Raw genomic sequence first — 15,382 nt, 5'->3', positions numbered from 1 at the left:
ACCTCTTAGCTTGGATGCAATTTTCTGCTCTGCTGAGTTTATCGAGACACCTCGTTGGCAGCACAGCAAGTTTCCCTTTTTTTTTACTGAATACACATCACTCATCCGCACTAGTAAATTTAAACACCTTTTTCTTTTTTCATTAGAAGCTTTCTTGAGTTAAATAAGCACTTATTTTTCCTTTAACTTTTTGTCATGATAAAAATCAACATCATTAGCATTCTTTTGTATTTGAAGTTGCCATTTTGGTCTCAAATAATTTCCAAAGGAAAATAGGATGAAAAATAGAAATATGTATGTATCACAGACACTTTGGGAAAAAGTGAACCACATTAATTCTTAGGGTTGTTTTTAACTGAAAACTTATTTTAAAAGTTGCAATAAACTACTTTAGAAGGACCCAATTTTTTCATGAAACCCCCGCACCCCCACCCCACCCAACACACCTGTGCTTCCTACTTTGGGTTCCCTTTAGTTAGAGTAAAGGGACCGAACTGAACTGGTTGGGTGTTAGGAAGGGTTAGGCCTCCCATGTTTGATATTTTGAGGTGGTCAGTGCCCAGTAAGCCTGAAGGTTGTCAAGTAGGCACGTAGCCTGAGGCTCCTGTCAGCCGCCAGCTTTCCTACCTCCCAGCTGAATTCCCTGCCCTCCGACATGCTTCCCCGGCGCTGCGGCGTGGAGTCCCTGCATCAGTGTTGAGGAAAGGCTGCAGCCGAGCTAAAGGTCCAGAGCAGCGGGGTACTCTCTGTATTACGCAGCGTTTTTGGAGATGGCGGTCCCTCCCCACAGAGCAAATACTCACCAGGTGTTTGAAGATACACTGGGGTCCTCGTGGGCTGGGCATGCGTCTTGGGTAGACATCATTATGCAGTTTTGTGGGGTATTTAAAGAAAGGGAGCGGCAGGGTGCTTGTACGTTTCCTCTTTGTCCTCCACTTGCCATCTCTTCAAATGGAGTCGTTTCGCCCCGCAGTTCTATTCTGTGAAGCGTTTGGGGCATGTTAGGTGTCTCCCCATAAAAGGGGCCTGGAGGCGCCCACTGCCCACACCCTGAGCTGCTTCACAGCCCGTAAGCTCTGAGATCCCAGCTTCTGAGCTCTACCGCCTGTTGGTTTCCCTCTCTCACGGCTTTCCCATCCCGCACCTGCCATTGAAATATGTCGAAACCCTCAGTCACCTGCACCCCCTTCTCACGGGTGGCAGCCCCTCAAACAGCAGCCACCTTCCTCTGCTCACCTGGACAAGTCCCCGAGACTGAGGTTAATTAACTGAGGCCACCCGGGAAGGGGGGACTTACTGCGGCAGGGCGCCCCCCATGCCGTGAATTCAGCAAGTTGACTGTCACAGGCCGTAAGAAAGGTCAGGTCCTTTCAGCAGCTGAGGTACCAGAGAGACAGTGGTGAGAGGATCGGGCTCCCTGGGTTCGAATCCTGGCTGTGACATTTAGAGCTGTGACCATGGGTCGTCTGCACACGTTCTGTGGACCAGTGTTTCTTCACATTTCTTCTGCTAGGGCTTCACCTTCAGTCTTTTGGGAGGATCCAGGGAGTTAATGCTGTGTCCTACGCAGTTAACAAATACAAGTTGTTGTTATGTTCATCAGCCCTCATTGTCATCCTTGGGAACACAGGAAGGGGTTGGCAAACCTGGTAACACTGGGGACATGGACTCAAAGGACATTTGTAATTCAAATTCTCAGGGAGTTCGGAGAGACCAGGCTTTTAGGTGGTGGTTCGCGTAGATAAAGAGCACACACAGCGCTTTGTTTGCAATACAAAAAAGGTAAAAGTTACGCGTGTTGACTGCTTTCCTAAATGTTGTCACACAATGAAAACTTGCAGTTTTCTTCTGAAAGCAAAAATCATGAGAGGTAGTAAAATAACCAGAAATGTTGGCAAATGACTGTGTAACTGTGAATCGTTTTCCTGCTAGGACATCAGTTTTTTAAAAAAAGAAAGAAAGAAAAGCATAGGAAGCTTTGTAAGGGACGCCCTGAGGAAAGTGCATCGTGTCTGTGCAGCGATGTGGCTCCTGCCGCCCCCTGACGGGCATCAAAGTGAGGTGGCCGGGCGTGCTGTGGGCGGGCTTACAGGGCACCTCGCCCTCATAGCCCCACTAGGAACCAGCAGGGTCAAAGTCTTGATTAAATGCAAATGCTTCCTCTTCCTGTCTAAAGGAATTTTAAGCTGTTCTTTCCCACTTTTACATCAGGTTTTTTTCATAGGTTTTTGAAAATTATCTACACTGGTTTGCCCTCCACATCCGTGCTATAACCTGATTATTTTCATGCTCTACAAATTGTAGTATATTTCTTTGTTTCTTGTCTGTGAGGATTCCCTAGTGCTCAGTCATTGGCCCTCTAATCTGAGTTTTTACATCACCCATCCTCACAGCTTCAGCTGCTGTCTTTTTTGTACCCAATTCCTAAATTCCCGTCTCTTGAGGAGGCAGGCACCCCTGTGTTTTGCGCAAGCACAAGAACACTTGTATTTGAATATGTTCTGTCACTGTAAATGCAGTGAGGCCCAAACCAAATGTAACTTTCCCTTCCGCTGACAGTGTACCTGCATCCTACTTTCCTTAGATTATTTTCATCAGTGATGCTTTCTTCCTACTGGTCAAATAGGGCCAGGAACCTTGCCGTTTCCAGACCTGTCTCTTTCCTTACCCACTTCTCATACACAATCAGGCACTGACTTTGAGAGCTAAAAATCTAAATGTAGACATCTAAATCTAAATCTGAACGTTTTGAATAAAGCAAGTTCCCTACACTTTGCCACAAATTGTGTGTTTTTTTAAAAAACAACAACAACATAACATAAAATCCTATTATTTCTGGAGATTCAGTTGTTTTCTGCTCAATGTTCTGGCCTAAAAACATAATGGAGCAGTCAGGGTACAGATAGAATAGTCTTAATTTATATGAAGCCGGGTGAAGTCAAACACTTCATTGTAAGTGCTAAATATATGCTTGCATTAATGTTATAATGTTTTCCCCACACACATAAATTATACCCTTTCACATTGAACAGTGTGCAGATTCAATTTCAAGTTGCCTTGTCAAATGCGCAGGACAATCCATAATGTTTAAGAAAAATTAATAAGTTACATTGCATCTAGACCTCTTCAGCCCTGATTCATGACTCCATTCCTAATGGTACATGTGTCTTTTTGCTTTTAATTTCCAGATGTAACATTTATTCATGAGGGAAATAAAACATTTTTGGATAATCTTGTCAACTTTGAAAAGCTGGTAAGTAAATTTTGTTATTCTTTTTCAAATGTTCACATTTCTTTCTCATGCTAAAAAAACCGATGGATGAAGCCCCTTTCCTCACTGAATGCATGATAATTTCTGGGAGCTTATTTTACTGCATGTTGTGCATTGTCAGTAACATGTATTGCAATTAAAAATACGTGAGCCAGCAAGGTTTTGAGAACCAAGCATAAAAATCTGCTTTTTATTGTTAAAGAGGAAACTTCGTTACATTAACATCAGCAATGAGTGTATGTTATTGGACTAAAAATAAAACCGTGAGGGCCCTGTCGGGGGAATTCACACTCATGTGGTTAAGCCGTTAAGCGTTACAGCTGTAAGGGCATCTCTCTGATGCTTCCCGGGCACAGGAGACGCTCTCCTTCTGGGAAGGTGTGTCCACCCCCCAGTGCTCCCAGCTTGGATGTGAAGGTGGAATTTGTAGGGTCTGTGCACGAGGGGAAGGACCACCCTTTTATGAGCCTGTGGACTGAGGGGGCCACGGTAGAGAGCAGCTCTGACACAGTGCCCTCCCTGCTCACAAGAAAGGGGTCCCCAGTCAGTCCTTTCTTACAAGGACTCTTCCTGAACTATTTCCAGGACATTCCAGGGCTTTGTCGTGCACAGCTCCTCCTGGCCTTTGTGACCAGCCCACTCCCAGGGCGGAGGAGGAGTTGCCTGTAAGAACGGAGCAGATATAAAACAGGAGTGGTCCAGAGAACCCCGTGGGTGAGGGGAAGAATGGATTTGTCTGACAGATGAACTTTAGTCATGGATTAGATTGTCCTTCATGGTTCATAATGATGCCAGTGACCCCTGTCCATGGGTCCTGACCTTTTCAGTAATGCTAATGGATTTGTGTGAACTCTTGCAGGAACTGGCCCCAGTTCCCTCTGAGAGGTGTGTTGGGGGTTGGGGGGGGAGGTGGGGGCCGCAGACCAGGCCCCAAAACAACAGTGCAAACTGACAAGTCCACATGAGGTTTGGCGCCTGACCTTTGCCTCCCGAGCTCCCTGCTCTAATCATCGGGTTAACGCGCCACGCGTAGGGTGATGAGGCACAGGACCGCCGTACAACTCGAGAGCCACACACCCAGGACCTGAAGACAGACGTCTCCGGCTGTCTTGCCACAGGCCCATTTTAATCCCTGAGGACAGTCCCTTTAGGACTAGTCATTTCTAAAGTGAATACACCTGTAACTTTTCAAGTCTCTCTGCGCACCAAGTGCCTTGGAATCAGAGCTCATTTATTTAGATGCTACAGTCAAACCGGCACAACTGGAAATGGATATTTAAAGTGTTGGGTTTCGGTACTTACTCTTTGGAGATGTGTTCTCTGTCGCTGTGTACTGTTCTGAAGGTCACGGGGCACCTACTTGCAACTAAAGGCTGTGGGCACTAACATTCTGGTTTCCAGGCAGATTTCTCTCTGGTGTTTGGTATTAATGAAATGATCACAGGAACATAAAGCCTTTGGTGGATATTTACTCCAAATCCTGGCCGATGCACCTGGCTGAGATCGCCAGATAAGCTTTGGAGAGCGTGTGTGGCAACGATATGGGATGAGGTCTGTCATGCCAAGCCTAGCAACTCTCCTTCTGTCTAACCAGGGGATACGGGAAAACGATTGTACTCTATACGCTGACTCCTACCCATTGTCAAGGGCAGGCTGGCTGTTGACCTTCTACCTAAAGTAAACCTGTGATTTGGTTAAGTTCACTGTGTCGTTTCCCTTTGGATAAGTGCCACCAGAGTGAGGGAGCAATTGAACAATGGCACAGATGGGAAAGAGCAATGGGAGGGTCCCCTGTACCCTTCTCTCTGCTTCTGACCAGCATCTCTGGTCCTCCCCTGCTTTATCCACAGTCCAGGGGAAGGCTGTCGATGCCAGCTGAAGTCTTGCTTTCATAGGCGCCGAGGCTTCAAAATAACCATTGGGACTAAAACTAAGAAAGTCTAGCTTATACTACTTCTGCTAGGGTCAATGGTGCCCTTAATTTCTTTAGAAGGTTTTAGGAAACAGCATGGCATATATAAGTAATACTCTATTATTAATGTTAAATTCCTGAAATTTTATTAAAAACACAGAAGCTAAGTGCAGCTACATAAAGCCCTAGGACACACAGTGGGTTCCCGGTCCTCAAAGTTGATGGCATATCAGACACAGCACAGCTCCTGCTGAGTCCCTCCTTGCACAGCAAAGATAGGGTGACGTTAGAATTTTCTAGGACAACAAACCTCTATTTTATCTTGTACACACCCTGTGTTATACTCGGATGCCGGGGAAGGACACCGAATTCCCTAGCAGAGGCAGAATTTTCAAGGAATATTTCTCAGCAAAGGATAGGGTTTCACTTAAGCTAAAACAGGATCATCTTTCACAGTAATGAACCAGTGGAACGTAACTGAATTAACTTGTGAGGGGCCAGTTCCTCATGATGGATATTAGCTTGAGCCAGCGAGCAGATAATTCAGTGTATTATCTTTATCTGGCTGATCCAGGCCAACGCATTAAACCAGACGACACGAAGACCCAGGAGCACTCACTGGGCCTAATAAGATTCCCATTGTCCCCTGTGAGGCCTCCGCGACTCTACACATTTCAGTCCTAAACTGAAATAATGAAGAAACCAGTGCTCTCCCCTCTTCTCCTCTCGGTCCCTCGATGCGAAGAGCGTCTTTTACCACACTGTCCTCTCTCCCCTTCGGGAAACCTAACAATGAGGATCAGGGCTCAGGTTTCCATGCTGCACTCAGGACTGAGCCTGCACGAGCTACACAAATGGCACACGATAGAAATCGGTGTGACGCCATCCGTGGCTTAAAACCACCAGGGACTGTCCTGGGAACAACGGCGAACTGGGGGGAGGAAATTTAACAATACGCCCGCAGACATGAGTCAGGCCTCGTTTCCTTACAAAGGCCACTGCAGCTACTGCTCTAATCACTGTCCTATTTAATTCTCCGCTGCCGAGGAGGGTTACATCTGTGAGAACAATTTCATACGTGGGTCCTAGTCAGACACAGTTTCTGTCGTTCCTCTGGATTTTAAGTTACAAGAAATTAGAATGAACTTTATGTCAGCAGTAATCCATTGAGGGTTTGCTGTTTATGGCCAGACCGGTGCTCAGTGTATACACACAGGCGTGGAAGGCGATGACCCACTTGGGTTAGGTTTGAGGCACCAGGTAATGAACAGTGTAGATCCTTGACTAACGGGATGATGCCTGGATTTTGGCATGAGATTAGGGAGGCACTGCAGGTTTTCCAGAGGACTAGAGCATGATGACAGACTGTTTGGAGATTATTCTGGAACCTGATGGGAGAAACTGTAGTGGAGAAGGGTCTGGCCGTAAATGCTGTATGTCCTTCGTCATGGAAAACTGGAAATGACAGCACTAAGAAGACTGACAGGTGCACACATAGGAGGTGATGGGACCTTGTCAGAAGCAGCTCCAAGTTTAAGGAGACTTTTGCCTGGAGATCGGTGAGAACTTTAAAGAAAGAAATTGAAGTAGAATGCTGAAGAGTGTAGGAGGGGATATAAATTATGAGTAGAAAGCAATCTTTGTGAAGATATTGGTGTTTTAGAAAATGTTTGTCTTTCATGAATCTCTTACCTCCTGTCACCATTTGAGACACTGGAACCTTTGATTCCACAACAAATTCCTCCCTCCATTCAGCAGGGGGGTGTGAGTCGGCGTGTATGACACATGGTAGCCGGAAAAGATCCACAACAAATACAACACAAAGCCAATAGACATCGTACAAAGAACAGTGAGAAGGTTGAGAATGACACCCCCCAAGTTCAGTAAGGGCCTCATGGGGAAAAGGCAGACACCCCCTGAAGTTAACAGCCTTCGCAAATTAGGACAGGTGGGCGGGGTGTGGGAGCTGCATTTCTTACCGTGTGTTTTCCCGTGGCTCAGTTAGAATTGTGCAGCTGGGTTTGGGAGCCACTGTTTCTATAGACAGGACTCAACATTCCTCTGTAACCCAAGCTCAACATTATCCATTAAAGCCCAGCTCCAAATTACACCCAAGGGTGTAAATATCCTCTGATCCTGGCGGCAGGCATGCTAGGTACATCAGCAGTACCCTCAGCGACCTTCCCACTGATACGTTCCCTCTCTGCCTTCCAGCACATGATTGCAGACACCGTCCGAACCCTGAGACACTGCAGGACCAACCAGTTTGGTGAGTAATTGCAGTCGGTGTACAATGTAAATTCACCAGCCAGTGGTATAGGCGCTGGCCCCGTCACAAGTATTTGGTGGTAATAAATACAAACAGATTGTAAAGTGTAATGTGCATATTGTACGCTTATGCTGAATTCTCTCTCTGTCTCATCACTGCATGTTTGGGGTGCAGAGAAAGACAAGATGCGTCAGAAAGTTTGTACTGTACAGAGTGACTCTGGACCGTCAGAAGCTCCCCCCCCCCCCCGAAATTGGCACAGAACTGCTAGTGGGTTTATCAGGGGCGACCTGCCCCTAACCTCTTTGCTTGGAGCCTTCCTGGAACAGGAATATAGTTTGTCAATGTGCCCGATGCAGCCTTCCAGAGTCTTTCCTCCCCTCCAACAAAAATTTCCTGTCTGGAGCTGCCTTTCACTGAAAAGGTATTTTTCTGAGCACTTTTGTAGACTCCCCACTGAGACCAATGTAAGTAGGAATATTTGTTCTTTTCTGAATCTCAGTCGTCATTTGCATCATGTTTAGATCGTGTTTTAACATTGCAGGAAGGAAGGAAATCAACTTTATTGAGTTCATGGAGCTTTCACATGGGCAGTGGGATCCTGTCACCAGTATCTGTGACTGGTGAATAGAGATTATTAATCTTGTGGGTGCAGAGCGGAGGAAGCTCAGAGGTCAGCTCGTGCAGCCACTGTTCAGACCAAGTCGGCCCGATTTCCTGGTCCATGCCCTTCCCTCTGCCTTGTGCAGATTTGGTAGATATACGGGGCAATAAAAAAAACAGAAAGTTGAACGCAATCACTGTGAATCAATCAAAGGTGGCCACTAGGTAAACTTACTTTGTTAAGTAATTCATCCTCACTGTAAAACAATTTTTTAACAATATAGGATATATACAAAGGTAGAAAAAGGTCACACTTCCTAAGGATGGGTGCACATTCTTAAGAATCTATTTTTCTGTCCGGGCTGGCCTTGGCTTGCAGTACTGTCCCCCAACAAAGCAGCTGAACTTCTGTACGAATTACAAAGTTTCTGTTTGAGAGGGAGAATGATAAATACCGGACTTAATTTTCTAAATAAATCAGTTCATACCATTTGATATGTGCTTAGATAAGTCTCCACTAAGTACACAAGTACAACGCTGTTACAACAGAAACAGCAGTAATAACATTGTCACGGAGATTCATTCAAATGTGCACGCATAATGTCGCCGATGAGATCATATTTCTTTTCCTCCTTCGCTTCCCAATATTTATGGCTACTCAGCTAATTTCGAGGCTTCAGGCTCCGTCATGAAGGGGCTCTGGTTTACATGTGCTGCAGGGTGGGCAGGAAGGCTCTGCGGGCTCTGCTGGCCTCCGCCCGTCTCCAACCTCCCACCGCTGGAGAGTAGGTCTCCACAGCACAAGGTAAAGAAGAAATTCAAGTAACTGTGAGGCCCGTTTGTGTTCCGCATTTCTATACTTTTAAAAATCATGCACAGGACTGAATTAACCTAAATTCATGTTGTCAGTTTACATGGGCATGGTCAACCAGTGTCAGCCTTTGGGATAAAAATAAGATGATATTTATCCTGCTCCTTATAAATTATCAAGTGCCTTCAAGTGCCAGTTGTCATGGCTGGAATCATCCATCCTATCCCCTTCTTTTAAGGCCAAAAATTTAACAACAAAATTATCTCGGAAACATCCTGTTTTCTTAGCCAGTGCGTACTAAACCGAGAGCAGTCCCTCAGCGTCTCCCAAAACGGCATTCTGGAACGACACAGCTTTTGGTCTCTTTCAAACAAGTGGGACGGTAGAAACTTCAACGCCTGGTGCTTTTACTTTTTGAAACCAGGGAGTCTTGTTTCTATGAAACTGAAGAATTCTAAGCCACCTATGACATGTAGGCCTGAAATTACAAAAGGCATTGTCATAGAGAAAAAACGGCTGCCTTACAATGCCCGGCCTCCTCAGGCCCAGTCCTCCGGCTCACGCTGAGCCACAGTCGGAGTTCCCAAAGCCGAAGCCAAAGGATGTGACCTCACCGCCACTCACATTCACATTGTCTCTTTACCAGGCAGTTTAGCCGGTTTCCCGATGCCTTGGGGGATTTTTGGGTGTGGATGGGTTTTGTTTTTTTTTCTGAGTGTGGGAAGTGGGCTTACCCCATTGTCCAGAGCGCCTTATCTCTGGTTCCTTATCAGAGCTGTCACTAGGTTGTCTCAAGTGTGGTCACAGGACACTAGAGCCTCTTGCAGCCTTTCCATATTTTAACCACCCTGGAATGGGGAGCAGAAAACCCCCTTGCCTCGCTGTTCACCGGGTAGATGCAACCCATCCACATCTTTTTGGAACCTGTTTCGCCTGTGAGCTGTACCTATAGTGCTGTGATATCCATTCATTCAATGGGTCCCTTAATTTTTTCCCCCAAAAATAAGAACACCAAAAAGAACTACTGTGTCTGTGCACTCCCCTGGTTAGCAGTTATTTCCGACAGCTCCAGAACAAGGTTAAGAGCCAGTGAAAGCCATTGAAACGGCAGTTCTTGTGACACAGGACCTTACACCAGAGACCTGGGAGCCACCTGGTTGGGTTCCAGTCCCGGCTGCCACTTACTGGTGTCCATGCCGTTTCCATTCTAAGGGGATGATAACCCAGTCACTGAATACCATGTAATGTTGGGCAATAAACATTATATAAATGTGGGTAAAACAAATACCATGCTAGTCTAATTACCTGACCTGAGGATCCTAGTCTGAGCTGAAAAAGTAACTGCACCGTTAGCATGAAGATCCCTCTTCTGTGATTCTGACTAATGAGAGTCTGCCTGGTAGGTTTATGCTAAGCCTTAATGTGGGGTTTTACTGGTATTTAGCAATAGCATCGCCGCCATCGTGAGAATGACTGTCTTTTTTTCCTCTAAAAATTAGGAGGAGACATGTCTCCAAAAGAGCACCAGGAGTTAAAGTCCTACGTCAACCACCTGTACGTCATTGACAGCCAGCAGGCCCTGTTTGAGCTCTCCCACAGGATCGAGCCCCGGGCGTGAGCCCGCGCCGGCCTCCTCCCCTCCCCCCAGTAACTGCGGCACTTCGAGCTGCGGGAATGTCAATGCCAAGCACGTCCCTTTCCTGCGAGAAAAGAAGTTGCTGAGTTTTATCAGTAACTCACAAGACATACACAGGAAAGCCAACCGAAGCGTGCTCAGGAAGTGACGCCAGCCACCCGAGACGGGGAGGGGCCCGGCCTCTCCTCGCTGCGCTCAGAAGGAGAGGGCAGAGGACTCAGAGCATCTTCAAATGGAGGAGTCTGGTTTCTTATGCCGACGCTGTTGATCCCATCCAGTTTTCAATTTGAGATGTGCCAGCATCAAGACAAGGGAGCCTGTCGTGTTACAGTGACCAAATATTTCAGTAAGAGTGCGCATGAAACAGGAAACAGTTTTACTTTGCCTGGGAGCAGATTATTGTTTATAGGCTGTCAGAGAAGTGGCTTGTTTGAACACCAGAAGACAGCGATGGCATCTCTGGATTTCCAGGGAGACGGCGTGGTCTCTGTCGATACAAACGATGACATCAGCAGAGGCCACTTGTGTCTGAGGAGTAAGTGAGGACCAGCAGCTGGCATCCATGCTCTCAGTTCCTAAAGGGAAAAATGTCAGGGCGCGCGTTTCTTTGCGCCCACAATCACTTAGGGATGTCTGCTGGCCGGTGAAATTTGTTTCTGCACAACTGATCTGCAACTATGGGCAGTTAGGAATTAGGCTAAGTTGCTTTGCCAATAAGGCAAAATGGGAATCTTTGGGAAATTGACTCGCTGTTCAGTTTCTGGGGATTTTCTTGACATGTGCAGGCAGGCTCTCATCTCCTATTGGGAACAATATGATTTTTGAAAGAGCACAGTGCCTGACACGTGGTGGGCGCTCTGTAACTGTTTACCAAGGTGACCGAGAGTCACAGAGGTTGCACTCTTGTGCCTGATGTGCCCCAGTGCTCTGCACTCCTCCCAGGCTCCTTGCCCACAGCGTGCAGGGGTCACAACCTGTCCAGGGAGGGTAAGAGGGATGGGATGTGCAAGGCATCCCTCCCTAGAGAATATCAAGGTCTGAAGATGGTGGTGGTTGCCCGTCTCCCAGCAAATGAAAAGAGCCCTGAAATATCCAAACGTCTGATCTATGCTGGACACTCACAAGTCCTGTAGTTCACCTTCCAACCAAGACAGCAGCCTTCCTATAGTTTGTCTTTTTTTTCCCCCCAGAGTCTTTTTTATGCCTATTTTTATAGATTGGGGCTTCTCCAGTAAATTAGACACTTGCTATTCTCAAGAACTGATTAAAGTTCCCTCTGCTTTCAAAAACGTCTGTGGGATACAGTCATGAAATCCACCACAGCCAGCTGGACATTTGTCATGTTGCTAAAATGCAAGGGCCCGGCTTCCTGTGTCAGGTCCACTCACATTCCACACCTGTGAACCCCAGTGCACCGCTCCACACGGCCTCCTGCTCATCTCTCAGGTGCCTGTGCAGAACCGCTTCCTTCTGTCTCTTCAGCACCTCCTTCCTGAGCTGCGTCCAGTGCTTCCCGACACCTTCATAGCAGTGCTGTTTCCTGGGCTCAGGAGCCACGCTGAGCTTGAGAAGTCACCGGAAGGAGCCACAGAGCTTTCAAAGAACTTTCAAAGAGATTCAGTCTGTCCCAGCACGTAAAATTCAATCCTGAAAATTAACAGGGTTTTCTCAAAAGGCACATCCAGGGCTGGTCCACTTAGAGTAATGCTCCCGGCTGCAGGGAATGGGATGAGACCCACTGGAGGAGACCAGAGGCTGGAACCAGGGAAGGCAGACTTTTCTCATGGCTGACCAAGCAGTGGGAAAACTCTCCTCTTGGCAGTTACTGCAGAGAGCACAGGCCTACAGCACACACAGGCGTTCTTGTCTGTTCTCTGTGCTTGAGGAGTAGCATTTGCCCAGTCAAATCATCTAAGGCCATTTTGACATTGTCTCCATGTTTTGCAATTTAAATTTTATTCATGTAAGATTTACATTGCTCCAACTAAAACTATTTCAGTTGCTCTAGGAGAGAAGTGTGTCAGTACCTGTTGCTTAGACTGCAATTCAGATATCTGCAATCCCAGCAATTTAGACTGCAATTCAGATATGTAAACAGTCGAACAAATCTACACATGCATCAAGTTTAAACACATCTCGATGCTGTAGGCAGGACGTGCCTCACGCCTGGGTGGACACAGGCTGGGGAGAGCATGGTACTGTGCACCATTTCCTCCAGCCATGGTCAGTGGCTCTCAGGGCAGCCAAGGGAAGGGAGGATTTCATTTAGTTTAGATTTGCTTTTCCATCCCCAGCTTCTGAATGTCCACATCTTTCTGAAATTTAAGTGTCTCCAGAGATGTCCCAGGCAGCAGCTCTCAGAAATTTCAGAAGCTCTGAGGAGACATTAATCTAGAATTAAAGAATTCAAGGCGGAATTGGAGCCAGGGTTAGCTCAACTTGAAGCTCTTGCTAAAACTCTGAGCTGTCCAGCAACGAGCGGCCAACGAGGGATTTAGCAGCTCCCTGTTAATAGGGATGGGCCGTGTTCCCTCTCTGAATATTTGCCTCTGCCTCTTTGGAATAGCTTTTGTTCTGGCCAGACGGGTGGACTGGAAGACTTCTAAGCTGCTTTCCAGCTCTTTTAGATTTTTATGATCACATAAAATCTCCATTCACGTTGAAAATCTTCATCTGCCCACCATCACCGGCAAGCAGTGCATGGGCCCTTCTGAGTGATTCTCTTTGCTGCAGCACAGCTCTCAACAGTCCTGGGGGCCTGGATTCGTCTGAATCCCAGCAAACCAGTCCTGCTCAGAAGTTAGCACCAGACAAGTTCCTTAGGTAATATCGCAACCTTCCCGAATTTATTTTCTTGACATACATACTTACAGATGCTCCAAAGACCACAGTGTTTCAGATCCACTCTTTGTTATAATCTGCACACCTGCCAAATGGTTGTCATGATAAATATTATGGCCTGCATTCACTTCAGTCTAGTATCACTAATTATGCTTAGAATAAACTCATTCACCCAGATCCCCATCCAGAGGCAGGTCAGGTGGAGCGTTCACTGACCTCAGAAGCAGGAAGATAAAGGAAAACCCCACCGCTCCCAGCTGGCAGGAGGAGACGTTGCACTATGAGGCTTTCCCACCCACCTCCGAGTGGGAGAAGCGGCTGCAGGAAAGAGAGAGGGTGCCGGTGACTTGGGGTCCCCAGAGCTGGGCTTGCCCTGCTGCCTCAGTCCCAGCCCGGCCACCTTGTTACAGCCACAAGTCACAAACGTGGTGTTCCCAAATGGCACAACTAGCCCAAGCTTCTCAGAAACTAAGCAAAAACATTACGATGGGGACGGTCCGGTGCACTGCACTTGTCTAACACAGAGTTTCTTTTCAACGCTTCAAACATGTCCTTAAAATTTCAGCCTGCTTATTAACGAGCGGGCCACTGTGCTGAAAACTAGTGGGGGGGGGAGGCGGAGTTTTTAAAAATTGCCAAAAAGCTAGATGAAAATGTACTACTGTAAAAAGCAAAGCTGTATATACTAAACGTTTTTTAGCAGAGTACTATTTATTTGCATAGCCTATTTATTGTATTCGTATCACACTTATTAAATACTGGGATGAAATCAGCGAGCTGAAGCGAGGACCCCTGCCCTTCAACGCGTCGTTAATCAGGACTGCGGTGACGGTGACATCGTCGGCTTGCGTTAACCATTAGCAGATAGAGAGCCCGCCTTCAGGGTGCCTACCTAACTTCTCAGGGACTACACCCGTACTTTTCCACCATCTCACGAGCTGGTAAATATGAAACATTGGTTGAGTTACCAGAATTGCCATGAACAGTATTTCCTTTCTCAGATTTCACGCTTTCCGCTTCTGTACATACGACTGTGCTGTGTATTTATCTATCGAAGCTAGTGAGCAATAATTTATATGTAAAAATGGCCAAGCAATATAAGGTGAAAACTCATATAAGTCACTGTTACCTGACCTTGTATTTTCAAGTGTTTTTTTTAAACTGCTTTTCCAAATATAAGATTATGTTAAAGATACTCTTCGTGCCTCGTAGCTTCTTGCTGTGTCGGTGATGCGTGTGGGCTGCAGGGCCCGCGTCCTGGCGACATATTACATGCAGCAGGTGGGCCTCAGAAATCGCTCGCTGAGAGAGCCAGAGGGGAAGTGGGCCTCAGGCAGCCCACAGACGCCTAAATCGCGTGTGCCGCCGCTGAGTTACTGCAGAAGCTGAGCGCCCTATGCTGGAACTCTCACAGTTTCCTCATGTTCTGTCATCGCCTGGCCCCACTGGGGTAGGACCAAGTACCAAGGGGAGCTCTAAGCCCTGGTGGGGATGGCCTGCGCCTAATAGCGCCCCTGACACAAGAGCCATGGGCGGGGCGACACAGCAGAGGGGCCCTATGATGCTCTGGGGAAATGGGAAGTCTCGGTGTTGTATGCGCCGTGGTTGACTGTCCTTCCCAATCCTCTCTCCCCTCTGCGGAAGGATGGCACGTCCTGGCCCCTGATGTCAGGCTTGGCCTTCGGCACGTGGTGGCTCCTCCCTGCACAGGGTTGGGTGTCTCACCATGTTGAACCCACAGTGGCCAGGGGTCTTGCTCTGTCCCAAGAACAAAGGGAAGAAGTGACTGTGTGGCCTGTAAACCGGAGCCTCACATGGCAGCCTGTGCCTGCCAGTCTCCTGCTGAGCCCTGCAGTGCGCCAGGTAGGGTGGCTCCATCCACCTGCTCCCCGGCTGGTGAAGGGCGTGTGACCTGAGTGAGAAAGAAAACATCATCACCAGAAGCCACTGAGATTGGGTGGCGGGGGAGGGTTAAAGGGGGGTGGTACCTTGGTAGAATTTAGCCTAAGGTGACAGGTAAATGCAGTCTCCCAGGACAC

At 47.3% G+C, this 15,382-nt stretch overlaps 1 protein-coding gene across 2 annotated transcripts in view; it reads left to right on the top strand.

Annotated features, from left to right (window-relative positions):
* The window catches only part of RAPGEF5 (Rap guanine nucleotide exchange factor 5), a 190,289-nt gene extending 179,352 nt beyond the window's left edge, over positions 1-10,937 (top strand). For both annotated transcript variants that reach the window (XM_087821202.1, XM_087821201.1), the window contains exons 24-26: positions 3,189-3,253; positions 7,398-7,452; positions 10,366-10,937. In XM_087821202.1, coding sequence (XP_087677328.1) covers positions 3,189-3,253; positions 7,398-7,452; positions 10,366-10,484 — 239 coding nt within the window. In that variant the 3' untranslated portion in view covers positions 10,485-10,937. The remainder of the gene's footprint in view (positions 1-3,188; positions 3,254-7,397; positions 7,453-10,365) is intronic.
* The last annotated feature ends 4,445 nt before the right edge of the window (positions 10,938-15,382 follow it).

This window comes from Miniopterus natalensis, chromosome 10 (genome assembly GCF_054644295.1).
Source record: "Miniopterus natalensis isolate mMinNat1 chromosome 10, mMinNat1.hap1, whole genome shotgun sequence".
Taxonomy (NCBI): Eukaryota; Metazoa; Chordata; class Mammalia; order Chiroptera; family Miniopteridae; genus Miniopterus; species Miniopterus natalensis.
The sequence above is the reverse complement of the archived record's forward strand: the minus strand, read 5'-3'. Positions and strand labels throughout refer to the sequence as shown.